This window comes from Mytilus trossulus, chromosome 3 (genome assembly GCF_036588685.1).
Source record: "Mytilus trossulus isolate FHL-02 chromosome 3, PNRI_Mtr1.1.1.hap1, whole genome shotgun sequence".
In the NCBI taxonomy this organism is placed as follows: domain Eukaryota; kingdom Metazoa; phylum Mollusca; class Bivalvia; order Mytilida; family Mytilidae; genus Mytilus; species Mytilus trossulus.
In genome coordinates this window covers 84,391,084-84,408,933 of record NC_086375.1, presented here as the reverse complement: position 1 = coordinate 84,408,933, position 17,850 = coordinate 84,391,084, and the positions used below count along the sequence as shown (strand labels likewise).

Below are 17,850 nucleotides of genomic sequence, written 5' to 3'. Positions count from 1 at the left end.
ACACATTCCCTCCTATTGATTGAAATACGATGTTTTGTATATTGACTTGCACAATTGAGAGTTGGGTATTGTTCAAAACTAACGACAGAAGAATGACTTCAATTTCCTCATTCAAAACGTGTTATATATTAACATTAAATCAGCACATAATACTGTCCAAGAGCTGATGTAAAATTCGTCTTCACTGCATTTCAGTCGAAAAGTCAAACATTTGTCTTAGATTGTCTATCTCAAGTTTTCGATTTGATTTTTGCAGTTTCAGAGCGACGAAAAAATTTAGGCTAAAATGTAATAAAACGTGATTATGTGTTGCTTCATAATCCCCTCCACAGTCTATCAATATAGTAGAAGAGCAGTTTTTTTTTTCTCTCACAGCAGATGTTATTGTTTTTTTTTCAAATTCAATGAAATCAAACAACGGTTTATAGTATTGTAACGAGTATGACTATTATTCATTCTTCATAAACGCAGATTTAGATAAGTCTTAACCCCGATGAAATCAAAAAGGTACTTGAAAAGCAACATTCTCAACTTAACATCTCCATCAAAATAGGCGCCACCTGTTGAGCTAGATTTGGTTTCCCTTCCGGTGCAGCTGAGATTTTGAGTGGGTTTGTGTTCCTCGATTTATACTAATATGGACTATTTCATCGTTTTTTGTTTATTTGATGGTATTGTCAACTTTGTGATTGAAGATACATATAATAAAGATTATTTATCTTTTCTTTTTATCCTAAACCTAGTGAAATCTATCATGTGATGATATTTTAAGAGTGAAATGAAGTGTTTATCTCTTTTTTGCAGTCTGAAACGCAGCTGCTAATGTTCATCGAAATTAAACCGATGAAAGATATTATTGCAATATCACAAATTATATAAAAAATGTTTGATAACGATTGTGATATAAGTTAGATAAAAGTCATTTACTTTATAAATAAATCAGACGAATAATGATAAGATGATCAATTTATCTAACCTAAAGTTCTGTTTTTATAGTACGCGACCTTCTTCTTGTGAAAATGCCATATCAAACTCAATTTAAAAGGAGACCAAAGCAAAGGGTGGTTATACGAAAGCACATGCGTGAAAGTGCATACTTTCAACACCAAAACATATTATACACTGATACTCTTATCCAATAAATGTCAATTTTGTATTTTCCTGACTTTCGAATTTTATAACAGCATCAGCAGGACACGTCTGTTGTAATCTGTATTGATATAGTCTTTAAGTAAGATGATTTAAAAAGCAAAAGTCACTGCTTGTTAGTCGTATTTATGTCTAATAATGATCATAGTTTTGAAATTTCCTCAAAGTACAAACCCGATGTATTCCCGATTACAGTCTCTCTTGAGTAGGAATGAACATTTGTATACAGGGTTTAATATGTTTTTAATAGGAAATTTATGTTCATTGGGGTTTTACTGTAGCTTGTCATAGATTTAAAGCATTACATGTATTATCATGTTAGATACAATAGAAATCAAGCGATAAGATAGAAAATAGATTTATACCGTCATATTATATTAATTTTTCCTGTCTTTTCAGATTGGAACAACACGTCAAAGCTTCCTGTCATGGTTTTTGTACATGGCGAATCATATGAGATCGGAACCGGAAATGCATATGAAGGGAGTGTACTCGCTAGTTATGGAGAAGTTATAGTTGTTACTGTTAATTATAGATTGGGTGTCTTAGGTATGTAAAGCATTATCACAATTGCTATATGTCTATATTGTGGTATTATGGTATTGTGCCTATGATTTGCCAATGATAAAACTTTATGCACCAACGACTTGGAAGGACATGTTAAATAACTAACATGGTCGGGTTGTTGTCTCTTTGACACATTCCCACTAAAAAAAAGTAATGCAGAACATAACTATTTATTATCAACAACCTTGATATAACAATATTTAACAGAACTTTCAATACTTTTGAATAACCAAACAGTGCCAAAGTCGTAAATCTACTACTAACCGTGTATTGAATTAAGCCCCGCCTTCCTACTAAGCTAAAATTGAATATACACGGTCTCCACGAGGACGCTTTTATCCAATCATATTCATAGACATGTATAGGAGGTAAGATGATATGTAATACAGCATCTTACTAAATTAAAGACTGCCCCTTATCTGAATACTCATTTTGCATATTTAAATCTAAGTCATTCTTGGATTTATTCCATCTACTTTAGTCTTGCGCGAGTTTAGAAATTAACATTTTATATCAACACTGCTTCAGATAAATTGTTGAAGACCGTATGTGATTTTAAAGATATATTTTCAAGTTTTGTAATGTAGGGTTGCTGTCTTTGGCATGTTCATCTTATCTCTTTCTGATTTGTACAAAGCAAAACAACATGTTAACACTTGTGTCAGTATTTCATATGTTCTACGTTACCTGCCTCAATTATGATAGTAATGATTTGTTTTAGTTTTTGCTGTCTGAAGTATCTTAACAGTCTTGATCTAGAAATCTACATTTCTGTTTTATTCCACAAGTGACCTACTCTGCCCTACTTTATATTATGAAAAAGCTGTATGTTTTTCTGTCTGGTATATCTCTTTTACTTTAATTTTAATAGATATTCTTTCCAAAAATAATAGAAGTATCCAGCAGGCATACTTAATGTTTGTAATTTGTCTTGCAGTTGGAATAATCACCCGGCATTGACATATGAAGTCCAGAACTGAGTTAATTTTGAACTTAGCATCAAATCAGATTTACCAGCTATTTAGGTTAAAGTCTATCAGCCTATTTGGCAAAAAATAATTTCAAAGGAAGGGTGAAAATCTCAAACATATTTCTTCGGAGTACACAAACTGAGTTTATCTTGCCGAGCTTTTGGCAGTGTTGATTTCACAAACACAGATATCGTATGTTTAGCTGATTGAACAATAATTATACGATGACATTCGACTCCAGTCCAGAGAACTCACAGTAACACTCTACAGTCCACAGAACTCACAGTAACACTCTACAGTCCACAGAACTCACAGTAACACTACGTATGAAAAATAAACAACTCTTACTAGGTAAAATACAAAATGGTCAATATAAAACTATTAATTATCTTTACAATATAACGTTACTTTTCCTCTCCTAGGTTGCTTTAGTACTGGTGACAATGAAGCCAGTTGAAACTATGCATTATCTTTACAATATAACGATACTTTTCCTCCCTTAGGTTTTCTGAGTACTGGTGACAATGAAGCCAGTGGAAACTATGCATTATGGGATTTGTTTGCAGTATTGTCATGGATACATGATAACATAGGTGCCTTTGGTGGAGATACTAACCGAGTGACATTATTTGGACATGGTTACGGTGCAGCATTGGTCAATATTTTATTATTATCACCAATGGTATCAAGTTAGTACTCATATGATTTATTGATTGTTTTAGAAAAATATAGCATACATTGAATTATGAGGTGCGTTTACCATATGTAAGGGTACTAACGTTTCATATTCCTTAAGATTTGAAAATAATAATCTGGTCATGTGAGAACTGCAAAGATATAGCCTGGCCACAAAACAGAATGAACACAAAACATTTAAGCAGTAAAATACAGGATGAAAGTGTGGACAAAAGTTGAAATGTAAATTCTCGCGACAAAGTCACCAACTTCTGCCAGAAAAAGTCTCAAATTCCCCGAAGTGTTTAGAAGGTGTACTAGGCATTGCAATCACTGCACATTCAGCGTTTTGGTGGTCAATTTAAATGTTCTAACGAATTTCTAGATCACTTGTTTGATTAAGGCCGGTGGAAACGGTACTTAGTTACAGTTATGTATATTCTATAACAACTTGATATTCTTCACAACCTTCAGTAAGACCTGGACGATGTTTTATTAAATCCCTATGAATGTCAGAACTGTAAGAAGAGAAAAGTGACACTCCAAGACATTCACAAATCAATATCCGTGTTTCACTGGCAGCCTTGTGGATAAAATAATAACTGAACCAGTTATCGGATAAGCAAATGGTCAGTTTCTTTTTTTATAAAGCGCATATAGTTTTGAGCAAAATAACTGTTGATAGAAATTGAAAACAAGCATTACAAAACCGGTGTTAATAAGATAGGTAAATACTCTAAACAGCTAGATGGAAATTAGTATATAAACATCAAAACGTCATTAAGGTGGTATGGGAGTCTAAAATAAAAATACTTTGTCAAAATGTAGTATCTATTGATACATGGTCAAAAATATTATGAAAATGATAGGTCACCGCGCATTTTCTCAAGCTACAGGTTGTGACAAAATGACAAATTTTGTATGGATTATACAGGAAAAAACAACATTTTGTGAATAAAAACTAAACAAAATGATAGAATTGTAAAATAAATTAGGAAAAGATTGCTTTCAGACGATGATTTGAGAAAATCAAAAGAAAAGATAGGGTCACCGTACGTTTTTTCCGGCTAAAAGACAAAATAGGAAAATGTCATGTAATGTCCTTCAGAAAATGCACTGTTTTAGAGTTACCTCCCCTTAAATTGCTAAATTAATCTACACTTGTAAAAAGATTAATATTTCTAAGTTATATTCTTATAAATTGATTCTTTTAAATGACAATTCACATTAAACATCTGCATTCCTGCATCAAACTTTGCTAACTTTAAAGAAACTATGGACCTTAGATTCTCTGTTTTTTACAATCCAAGATGGCGAAAGACACCCATACCACCTTAAGAATGCATTTAAACATTTTGTAAACGATGAATATGAGTATTCATCATTATAAAAAAAAAATGGCGAAAATCCAAATATCATTTTACTAAATGCACAAATCATTTGCTTACCATTTCTGAGGACCTGTTTTCGCACCAGTTTTTGGAGTGGTTACTATTGCCCAATCTTTAGTTTTCTTGGTTTTATCTTTACATGTCTGTCAGTTTATCTTCGACATATGAGTTTGATATCTTCCACCTATTTCTGAAACATCAATACATTCGGATTATAACAGTTTTTTTGTAACTGACATCAAGATGCTTAATTGATTAAATAGTTGTTGGATTTGACAGATATGGTTTAAAACAGTTAGTTGCTATTTCAATGCGAGGTTAACATGTTTATGAGCACCCAACTTTTCCCGACCTTCTTATATAGGACCTTTTTGGACAGTGGCAAAACTGCACACAAACTAAGAAAAAATGTTAATCATCAGATTAGCACGAAGCACAAAAACAATTGGCTTAGGTTGACCAATAATATTGTGGAAGTTTATAATGAGTGCTCAGTCTTCCCTTTCATATTGAATAGGGTTTATAACACAAACTTAAAATATAATGTATAGTCACATTATTAAATATGATACAAATTTATTGATTTAGTACGGTAATTGAATTTAGCCAAATCATTGTAATATCAATGTTTGATCGTTTGTTGTTGCATTGATATTTGTTCAGCCTCCTGTATTCGTGATTGAGCAAATTGTAATTAACTGTTTATGTCAATGAAGAGTTGTGTTTGTTAGTATTTCGTTTTTATTCGTGATGTATTTTGGTTATTTGTGTTGTTTTATTACTGTTTCATTGACATATACCCCCGCATCTCTCTTTATTCATCGTTTGTTCACTAAACTGACAAATTAAAAATTCGAAAGACGGTTTAAAATAAAAGCAGTCATAAATTGTCTTTATATTCTCAAAAGAAAATGTTTCTTTTCCCTTATTTCTATTAGAGGGCATTAAAAATTTAAAAGATAAAAAAATATCATTAGAAAAACATTTAATGCAAATAATAATAGCTAAATATAACTGTTTACAGACAAAAATCGTCTGTCCAATTAGAAGCGAGATCACGACCCATCTTCGCATTAAATGATTATCGGTGAAATGTTTATATTGACAGTGGAACTAATTAGCCATGATGTTTGCTATTCGAAGTCATGGGCGAGCTGCGTTACTTTTAAGAATCATTTTTTGTCACGATTGTTTTCTTCTGTATGTGACATTTTTATGTACTTTTCTTGAGTGGAACTTTTTTTCAATTCTAATTAAACTGCTGTTCGGTAAATCATTGGAATGAAATTATTTGCTGAAGTCGTTACAATTCCTTGTCCAACAATAAATGCTTCAAAAAACTAACTTATTGGTCAAACTGAAAAATGTTTCTCTAAGATTTTGTTGTTTAACCTTGGTATGTTCTCAATGAATTTATGATATTTTAACATCAGTTAACTTCTAGTTCATGACATAACACGTTTTGAAACGACGGCATTATTTTTTACAACATTTAACTAAATCAAGTAAACGAATTTTGCTTAATACAATTAGCAACACGACGGATTTAACATGTAAAGCAAGATTACCTGTATAAAAATAATCCATTTCTTGAAAAACTGACATTATCCCTAGCATTTGTTTTTAATATTCTCTGTCTTTTTTTATCTTTGTTATTCTTGGTGTCCATCGTTTTTGTTTTGTTTTTTTGTTTGTGTGCTTGTCTCGTTGTTGTCAAGTTAAGCTAGCTAAAAACAAACAGGGTTAATCCCCCATCTCCTACATAAGAAAATGTCTGTACCAAGTCAGGAATATGATAGTCATTATCCATTCGTTTGATGTGTTTGAGGTTAGGATTTGCCATTTGATTAGAAACTTTCCGTTTTGAAATTTACTCGGAGTTCGGTATTTTTGTATATGAGATTTTCGTATCATTTGCCCATAGTCAATATCCGCAAGAGACGAAAGCTTGAGAACTTATAATGCCCGAGAGTTGATAGTACATCTGATATAAAAAAAAAATGACTTGTAATGATTTTGTTATAATAATTTATGCTACAATAATGAAGAAAAATTACAGTTTCATATATTGATCCTTTTAAGTGGTTCTAAAGTAGTAGCTATAAAAAAAGGTTTACAGACGAAGGACTCAAAAATGTAATATTTCTGATATGAAATTTATCTATCACATGCATAAACCGAGAAGAAATACAACAACATAATATTTTTTTTTTATATTCAAAATGAAAACAAATCTACAAACATAACGATATCATACAACTTATATCATGAATATATGGTATTAGAAAGGTCAGGGTACTTGTTGCATTTTTATATTGTAATGAACAGTATTTCTGACTTTACACGAATGACTGATGTTAAATAGAAAAGACATAATACTTATGATTGGAATTGTTCTGTAATATATTGGAATGATTTTTTTTACAGCTCGACTTATTCAGCGTGCCATTTTACAGAGTGGTTCAGCTCTCAGTCCGTGGGCAGTATCATTTGACGCTGTAACATGTACTCAGTGGTTAGCTGTAAATGTTAATTGTTCTCAATATTTAAGTGATTCAGAACTACTTGTTAAATGTTTGCGCAATAAAACAGCTACTGAACTAGTAGAACACGTGCCTTTACCTCCCAAATATTATTCCTGTTTTGCACCAACACCCGGTGGTGGACAAATGTTTCCGGATAATATAAGAGAACTTTTAAAAAGAAGAGACACAGTATTTTCTCAAATCCCTGTTATGTTTGGTGTAACTAGAAATGAAGCTTACTCATATCTGAAGCAACGGGAACTTGAAGAAGGAATCACAAAGGAAAGAAAGGCTCAGATAATTCGAACATTTGTTCACAATTTGTATAAATTCCACAGACAGAAGTTATATGAAATCATTGACTTTCAGTACACTGAGTGGAATAAAGAACAAGATAGGAACACTACTCGTGATAATGTGATGGACATGTTAAGTGACGGTTTGTATGTCGCTCCTGTGGTAGAAATGGCACACGAACATGCAAAGCGGGGTGCTGGTACATACTTTTATAACTTTGGATATTCAACACAATCCGAAAATTTTCCTCAGTGGTCTAGTGGTGTTCATGGCGACGAATTACCGTATGTATTCGGAGCTCCTCTTGTTGATGGTATTTCGCCATTTCCCAGTCGTTATACGAAAAACGAAAAGAAATTAAGTGCAGCTGTAATGCGATTCTGGACAAATTTCGCAAAATCCGGGTAAGACGATTTATTTATCTAGCATCATCTTTCTAACAAATTTAAGATTATTTTTGATTTTGTTTTTTTCATTTCTTTTGCTATAGCTATAAAACCAGGTTTAATAAACCATTTTCTACCGAGCCATGAGTATGATGTTTTTCCCCATTCGTTTGATGTATTTAGGCATTGGATTTTACCTTTTAATTGGGTACTTTCCGTTTTGATATTTTTTTTATATACATTACAAATGAAAATAATCAATGGAAAATGTATTCAACAAATAAAAGTATTTAAATATATTAAGCTTTATTTATACTGGAAATTGTAATGGTAATGCAAAATCATGTTAAGCGTTAAGCCAATACAATAACATGTGAAACAGAATGTCAATGAAAATTCATGGTTAAACTTTGGTCTTTACAATACTTCTGATTCCAATATTATTCAGTGTCTTCAGCCTTTAACAATATAAGTAAAGATTGATTAATACAAAATATATTTTATTACTTTTATAGAAAGTCATTTATTCACACAAAACCGTATTTTACCCTGAATTGTTCACTACATTCGGGATGTTTATATACAAAATTTAGTCCTGGTATCTATGATGAGTTTATTTATTCACAAATAAAGCAACACAGTATGAAGGAAGATCAGTTCTGATGAATACCCCAAATAGTACTTACATACAGACCACACAGTTATTTATAAAGCTAGCAGACTATAATCATGTCTATATTGTTTTCGTCACATGATGTCTGTAAAAAAAACTTTTTATAAACAGTTAATACAACGTTGTTTTCAGTATCCAGTTGACATCTTTGTAGAATAAGATGTGATTGTTAGATTTGCTGGTAAATAGAATAGAATATCAATGAATTATTTCTAAAACACAGAAGTAGAATCTTCATTTTTTGTGTCTACCTTATAATTGTATTGTGGCTATTGTCGCCATAGACTATAATATTTCAGGTGGTGCGTTTAATTAAATACATTTGATCTAACTAGTAATATTGCTGGTTTGTAGACAAAAACAATAAAAACTTCGCAATCCATTCCAGTTCCCAATTTCAAATTCCGATATAATTAAACTATATGTAAGATATAAACCATATTTATATGACATTGTTCAACGTTATTTAGGAAATGTTATATTGCAGGGATCCGAACGTGCCGTTAAAGGATACAGAACAGGACAAATTTTCGGACGTGTATTGGCCGAAGTATGACATGGCTAAACAACGATATTTTCATATAGGTACGTATAGGGTGGTATATTTTGCTAAAAAAAACTCATTTTAGTAGACTTTTAGTCAAAGCTCTCCACTTTTAAAGTTGAAAATGATAACTTTTGAAAAAGTTTTTCTCAAGCCCATCAGTCTTTGGAAAATATTCATAGCACTGGAATATTTATGAACATTAACGTGAAAGTTATCTACGAAACTTCAAAATTGATTCAAGTGAATTGAACAAAATCAGAAAGCAAGTACTGACAATTAAATATTCAGAAATGCCATCGATATTGTTATTAATTAAAAAAAAAACACAGATTTTTCTAATATATAATTGCATGTTATTTATGCGTTCGTTGCAATAGTCAATAGGGGTACATACAGCCTTATATGTACATTAGTTGTAGTTCTATAACACGTGTGTTTTCTCATTTTGTTTTTATTGACATTTCGAACTAAATACAATTCAAGTTTAATTCTTACATCTATAACTTCTCATTTTTACTAAATCTAAATATTAATAATTGGTGTACTTGAAAGTATACCGTTGTTTATCATTTTTAAGATCATATACACACACACGCATATGTAATTCGTTGTTTCAAAGAAGAATAAGTTTCCCATATAATACATAAAAACTTGTCTGACTAAATGATCTGCATTGTTTCATTAAACAGAAGTTCTAAGTTACACAATGTAGATGGAAATTCGATGGACCTCATAAAGAATTTAGATATAAAGTGTTTAACATTCTTTTTAATGGATATCGATACGACAGATGCAATGGGTAACAAATATCAAAATGGCCATCAGAAAGTCATGAAAGCAAATCGTTTTCGATAGCAAACGGGAACACTTGTCAGATAGTATTTTATCTGCCAATTTTAAACACAGGTTTTCACCTTTAGATTGATCGACAAACCACCCTTCAGTTATACGTGGGACAACAGCATCATACTATGGTACGATGGTTCTAAACTTGTTTTTGCTAATATCCTCGTCAGAGTGGGATAAAACAAAAAATAAGATGTCATTAGTCCGATAGTATTTCTTCAGAAACTTGTTTAGAATCTATGTGTACTCAGTCTTTTTAAGTTGTGGTAAAGTGAAGTAATATTTTCACAAAATTACCCTCTTGTATCATAATTAGAATTTTAACTCCGTTTAAACCAAAACTAATAGTATTGGTTTTTTTCGTTTTATCGCTCTTTTTTGTTGATTCCTTTGAGTATTACCTGACAATAAATCAACTGCCTTAACTTAAACGTACACATGTGTAGAAGTTTCGAGAAATAATTCCTTTATCTGACAACCTGAGACTATGATATCCTAACCATAAAAAGATATAAAGATATAATAGGTATAGATATATATCCTAGCTATATAAAGATATAGTAGTAGGTATAGATATATATCGCGTTCATTTTTTGTACCGGAGTACAACTTATCTTGCAAAAATTGGCAAATAGTACAAGTAGTGTAAAAGTATTATTTCTCTTTTGACATCAGAGACTAATCCATGCTATGGGGAGATAGGTGAAGAAACATGTTGGGATACTTTGGGTATGTACTCTCTGTGCATGCAAACTATATAAAATAAATACTAACAATTCAATTATATTCTATAAAAGTCATTATAACAAATAAACATTCGTTCATACAAATTTCCTCTCTTTACATTTCTTAAAAATAAAATTTTAAATTGAATGTGCATGACAAAAACATTGATATTTAAATTTCCAAAACAATAACTTTGGGTTTTAATCTTCATATTTGCTGTCAGTGCATTGCATATTGAACTTACTAATACCTTTTGCATTGTTAAACTGTTTTTGGCCGATAGAAAAGCTTCATTGCTTTATTGCACGTTTTTTAACAACAAGAAATCAAAAATTGTACTTTCAACTAAAATTTCAAGATCTGTATTCGGCGGTTAAACTATTTATCTAGAATTTACCAATGTATCGACTCAGATGAGAAGTCGAAATACAAATCGATAGTTTATGTTTTTCTTATCTATGTTATACGTAGTGGCATTGCCTTTAGGTTTAGGATATTGTATATGTAAGTTAAACATTGTCTTGCTTAATTGTTACATAAGCCGTTTTGCAAATAGAAAAGATCCTAATGTATTTATCAAATATATCAATACATAGATTTGCTTGCAGACACAGTAGATACACATAAGTAATACAAAGTGCAGTACAGTAGAGAGTACATTAGATACTAATAAGTTTTAAGAAGTGCATAAATAGGAGGGACAGTAGATACAAATAACTTATGATTAATATATAGAATGTAAATAATTACTGTTAGAATAACGATTTTACAAAAGAAGTATGGCAGGATAAGGCCGCGTTAAAGACCACTCAAATCAAAGATTAGAAATTATTTCTCAGAAAGAAAGACTAAATTCATTAAATAACACCATTCATTTATTCGAATCCTGGTATCTATAATGACTTATTTACAACCACTGATTCGATGTCACTGCAATTGGAGGTTTCAACTTCGAAGATTTAACAAGCCCAGTAGTTAGCAACTCTGTTTTATTTTCTCTCAGTCGACTTACGACTTTTAAATATCAGTATACTATTGTTGCCTTTATTGACATGAATTTTCATTGATCTTGCCAGAACTAGATAGTAAATGTTCATATTTTCAAAATGCAGATCTGCCCTAAAAAAAAATGTATATGCAAGTTTTGTCTGTTTTTATTTCTGTATGTGTTGATATTGTCTGTTAAAAAAGAAATAAAATCATTTAGTTCCTTTAAAAAGCGTATCGAAAATTTAACAAAACATGGTTCTCTTTGTTTTATCTTGAAGACAGTGAGTTTATTCGATTGGTGTTTTTTGGCGCAATTCTTCTAAACATATCTATGGAATAATAGACGTGTTGTACAAAGTTATCAAATTCTCTGCTCAAACCCTTCTAAGTCTTTATTATCATTCCTATGATTGGTGTAAAGGGAATGATATAGCAAGACAAAAGTAGTTTACCGAAGTGCATTATTGTCAATGAGAAAGGTGCATGTACGAAGGACTTGATAACGAAAACGTTTACATTATGTAGCTCATGCAAATATTTGAATATATTCTGCAATAAATGATAATCACAAATATGAAAACTTGATAACATCATTCACAAAAACAGAATATAAAAAAAAACAGAATCTTCCTGTTATACCAGTCTCGTTAAATGTAGTTAAAACAGATGCTTTGGTTTGTTTTAACATTTTATTGGAAATTTTACAGGCGTATCTCGAAATATTTCTATATAAAACATATGTTTTGGAAAATTATACGATATGCTATCTTTGTTGATAGAATATCTCGTATATTTTGATAAAAACAGATCATTCTATTTAGTTCTTTAAGTCTATAATGGTTTCGATGTATATGATGATAATTTAAAAGAACATATTTTGCTTACCTCATCAATCTGTTTGAATTCCAGTTTACATCTGCTAAAAGTCTGTCGGTTTTTTTTATTTGACCTTGTTAAACTAAATGATTTGATAACTTTGCCACATAAACTATCAAATAAAAAGTAAATCGAAAAAAATCAAAAAGGGAGAGTTCATAAAAACTGACGACACAAACGCTATCAACTGACAGAACACGTTCTGTAAAGTATATTTTATTAAAACAACTTTTTAAAAGCCACAAAAACATAGTTTCTGATAGATTCATTTATATAAAAGACTGACAAAACAGTTATACACAGAAAGTGCAGACAATTGCAAGAGGTAAATAATCGAACAATATAAGATCTATCTTATCAGATTTGTTTTGTTTTACATTCCTTTTTAGCAATCTTTACTTTTTTACTTCAATGCCTATAAATACCTTTCTGAAAATGTGGTTATTAAGACATTGGCGACTATTGCTACAAAAGGTTCTAGCCTTTTTCAGGAATTAAGATAAAATAATTCTGTATGCGAAAATATTGGAATTTTGTGTCCAGAATGAGTAAGATGCTAATATTATCACAAAATCCCACACTTAAGTTATTCACAGGATTGTTTTAATTGAGATGAACAAGATATATAAACGATCGTTTGTTTTGTAATATTTTACAGGTAAACGTCCACAGATAAAACATCACTACAGAGGATCAGAACTGGCTTTGTGGTTGAATTTAATACCACAAATAAACAAGAAGCAAGATCCCAATACGGGTATCAAACCGGAGGCGTCTCAACACGAACTTCTCGACTGGAAAAACATATCTACGTTTGACGATCCAGACGGACTAGTATCTAAATTCACTCGTTTATTTCCATTACCGCCTCCGACTCCACCGGTCACGCGGCTACTCAATGATGTCCACGTGACTAATCATCCGGCGTTTGATGGAATGGACCGCAATTACCATAGATCAACACCGAGGCAAACATCACAGGAAGAAATTACAGATCCACCGAAAGACATTTCTACAAACGAGAACACTGCGATTGCTGGAGAAAGAACACAAGAATCTTTAGCAACAACTTCCGTCCCACTAAGTATCACTGTAGCAATAGGCTGTTCTTTATTATTCATTAATATTTTAATATATGCCGCAGTTTATTATCAAAGAGAAAGAATAAAGAAAATAAAACAAGGTGAAGCAGCTAACGCTAGTAGGAATTCACAAAGTAGGGGGAATAGCAACGAACCAGACGGCGACGAAATTACAACTGTTCCGGTTAATCATTTATCTGGATCACTTTCGAATTCTAAACCAGATATTCAAAACAATCCTGTATATTCTGTTATATCGAAACAGTCAGACACGGCTGATAAATATAGTTACACACCAGTGCCAACAAACACTAATTCTCCTATGCATCGAACGCGAGTACCTCACTCGCAGACAAACTCAATTGCTAGTTCGAGTAAAAGTGGCAATTCTTTAAATCATATTTCTGGCAAACCACCGGAACGTTCACTACATGGCAGTGATCGAAGTGTTAATAAACATAATCAAACTTCTGGTTCTGGTTCAAATAATGCAATAACGATAGTATAGTGAATGTAGGTAGTTACTTTGTATAAAGTGTGTGTACATTTAATGATGAACTTTTTTGTAAATATTTCATTTTTACCATTGTGTACATGGCGACAAATGGATTAGTATGTATGTGTGCTATATGTGTTGATATCATTCCTTTACATATCCGGTTTGAACTGATTTCATATCATTCTTAATGAGACGATTATTTAATAAAAACTTTTGAAAACTATGAAGAGTTGACATGACAAGGTATTCTTTACCATAATGTCTTTTAAAAAGAAGAAAAAATGAGTGAATACGGGAAGCTTGTTCGGGGTATTTTAGAAAAAAAATCACTCCACACAAATTATCATCTTTTCAAAGTAACAAAAAAGTATAAACATATGTTCTGTATGCAAAATGTAACAAACACAGCTTTTCTTTGCTGGTTTGAATGTATTTCTGTTTTCGGAAAGCACAGTTCACCAACATTGATATGAAGGATACTATTAAATAAAAAAACATCGTGGGAACCATTCATTATAGTTACTACCTCAAGTCAGTTGTGATGATATAGTGTGTTCATCCTACAGATAACATGTTCAGTACAATAAATATCGGCGGTGAAAGTGACTTGAAAAAATATACTACCTGTTATGTCCAAACTAATAAAATAGAATACAATGAAATATTTGGTGATTCAAATGAATCCTGGTTTACCATTTTTGAGCAGATAAAAGAGTAGTAGAAAACACTGTCTAGTGAATTTTGTTTTTCTGTTGTCTTAAATAAACGTGTTTTTATTTTCAAATTAACACGTTGTCAAGTGTTATGGTTTTACGTCTACAAAAGATTTATGTATTTGTTGATGTATCAGCGATTTGTTTTTTCTTTGTCATTGTGTTTTGTTCCTACTTAAATATTTTCATTACCACTTGGTACCTTCTCAATATTTTTCCATTTACTGAAATATATTAGTTATATTATAGCAATTCGGTTATCTAGCACGATTCCTACATACATTTGCACCTATAAACAGGTTGAGATCTCATAAACATGTTTAACCCCGCCGCATTTTTGCGCCAGTCCCAAGTCAGGAGCCTCTGTCCTTTGTTAGTCTTGTATTGTTTTTAATTTTAGTTTCTTATAACGGATACACTGAACAATGCAAACCATACTTCAATGCGAAGTTAGTAGGTAAATGTGCAAATTTTGAACCTTAATCCACAACTTTTATTATTATGCAAGACAGATAATATCAAACAATAAGCAAAACATAGAAGATATGAAATTGAGATCATTGATACACATCAGAATAAAAAAACAGATATATACATATGATCAACCGTATATACGCATATATGTCCGAATGTTGTTAAAAACCTCCTATACTTCTATGACACATATGTTGTCTCGAAAGAAAGACTTAAACACAATTATATAAACTGCTTGATAAAGGAACTTATTGATAATATATCTGGTCATTTGTAACACAGTTATTGGATACTAGTCAATCATAGCATGATGGCTTTCTTCAACAAGCAACTGTCTATAAAGAAAATTTTAATTTAAATTGGCAAGGGGGGGTATTTCAAAATCCATAGGTAGAAAAGAAACATGTGAACGTCATTGTGAAAAATGAAAAACGAGGGATAGACCAACAAGTATACACTACGCCAACAAAACAATAATTAAAAAAAATACTTAGCTACATTAACCCAACAAAACAAATGTGGTTTCGCGAGTTTTCCAGAATGCATCGTGTTTCATTGGTGGCATCAATACATTTACTCATGGTAAGTAAATTTTCGGTGATAAGTCTAATTCAGCGTTGTCAAAAATCTATGAAAAGGTGACGTGATAGTTTTAATAATTCGGACATATCCTTGATCACTTTTGTAATACAAAGGAATAAAGGCAGTTGTTATACTTTTTCTCATTTCTATGTATGTTATTTTTCGTTTCTATGTGTATTTTATGTTTCGTTTCTACGTATGATGGTGTTTGAATTTCTTGTACTTAATTTTACTGTTGTTGTTTTGTTTACCTCTTATAGTTGACGTGTTTCTCTCGGTTTTATTTTATGGCCCAGAATTTTTTTTCTCCCATTTAATTTATGACTATTGACACCGGTATACTTGTGTTGCCTTTATTGTAATTTTTATTACCTTAAGGTCAACCAAATTCGTTGCAGTGTCAATAACACTTTCAAAAGACGAATCAACTTTAACACATGCAACCGGGGGGTTCATTAACTTCATTGTTAGTGGCAACCCTCTATCAAGGACATCATGATAAGAAAAGCAATGTCTCGAATATCAAACGGGAGAAATATATTTCATATGCCGACGATGCTGGAATGATGATACATAAAATGGAAACTAAACGATTGGTAAGATGAAATAATTTCTTTCATTCTTAACCAGTAGATATGGTTTATTTCTAGATGTAAGTTGAAATATAAAGCTCACTTAATTGCATTAGTGGTATCTTTCATTTCAATTTCGATGGGTCAGATGAGTTGAACATCACAAATGTTCTATATCAGCAGGAGATGACCCTTTTATGACTTGCATACATGACAGCTGAAAAGAATAAATTCAGTTTTCTTTCATGAACAAATGGGACACGTAGATATAATGTGTATATTTTTTGAAGGAAAAGTCGTTCTTAGTAATAAGAAAATCACTAATTATTTATCGCTTAATTATCTTCAATTCAAGTTCTACATCTCTCTGAATAATTTAAAGTATGGTAATTATGTTGATCGCATTCATCGCTTTGAACTTCTAATAAAGGTATCATATTAACGTTTCACGCTCATTATACATGTAGTAGTATAAATCTGGCCGATAGCTGTTTTCCCTTTTAAAACGATTCACATTTTGTTATGCTGGTACTTTTTATAACTTTTTTATATGGATTAACTCAAACATATCCTCGCTAATCATAAAACATCTCTTTATTTTATGACCAAGAACAGTAAAAAGGCTGTGTCACTGATTTAGCTTGATGTTTTCATACAACCGTGGCTCGTTGAACTATAACTGTAAATCTAAAAGAATAGAATTATCTTAAAACTACCAAATCTCAATGTTGATACATTTTCGTTTTAATGGTATGAAATAACCAAATAGTCATCTTTTGTTTTTTTGTCTTATAATCAATCTGTCCCCTGTTTGGTATTCGTAAAAAACAATTACATGTTGCTGCCTGCAACGCAAAGACGTTTATTAAAATTATTTCAACATTTTATGGTAAGTTATTACATACATTATCACTTTGAATGGTGTAAACCGTAAAACACGAGTTTCGTCTACAAAAAGTCATCAGTGCTGCTCGAATTAAAGGCCAAACAAAGTATGAAGATGAATGGAATTAATGACCCAAACTTCCGAAATATTTTGTCAAATACAGCTAATGTAATATGTTATTGTGGATACAATCCTTACTATTTTGAAAATCTAAACCAAATGTTAGCAAAAGTTGCGAGTACCAATAATGTATTGAACTTGATCTTAGTTCTACGTTGGTAACTCTTAAGGCCAAGTTCGGATGGATATCTAGAGTAGATAGGATTGACATGGTCATATATAACACCTGTTATGATTGGATATAGCTTTCCCGCCATTAGAACTCAATGAGCCCTGAGTTGTGGCAGGGTTACTAGAGATCGA

General features: G+C 31.5%; 1 protein-coding gene across 6 annotated transcripts in view; it reads left to right on the top strand.

Annotated features, from left to right (window-relative positions):
- The window catches only part of LOC134712681 (neuroligin-4, X-linked-like), a 208,236-nt gene extending 193,813 nt beyond the window's left edge, over positions 1 to 14,423 (top strand). For 5 of the 6 annotated variants that reach the window (XM_063574455.1, XM_063574451.1, XM_063574452.1 and 2 more), the window contains exons 2-7: positions 1,549 to 1,698; positions 3,191 to 3,376; positions 7,181 to 7,979; positions 9,122 to 9,219; positions 10,703 to 10,756; positions 13,278 to 14,423. In XM_063574455.1, coding sequence (XP_063430525.1) covers positions 1,549 to 1,698; positions 3,191 to 3,376; positions 7,181 to 7,979; positions 9,122 to 9,219; positions 10,703 to 10,756; positions 13,278 to 14,209 — 2,219 coding nt within the window. In that variant the 3' untranslated portion in view covers positions 14,210 to 14,423. The remainder of the gene's footprint in view (positions 1 to 1,548; positions 1,699 to 3,190; positions 3,377 to 7,180; positions 7,980 to 9,121; positions 9,220 to 10,702; positions 10,757 to 13,277) is intronic. The other variant, XM_063574456.1, reaches the window with a different exon arrangement.
- Positions 14,424 to 17,850: the final 3,427 nt, after the last annotated feature.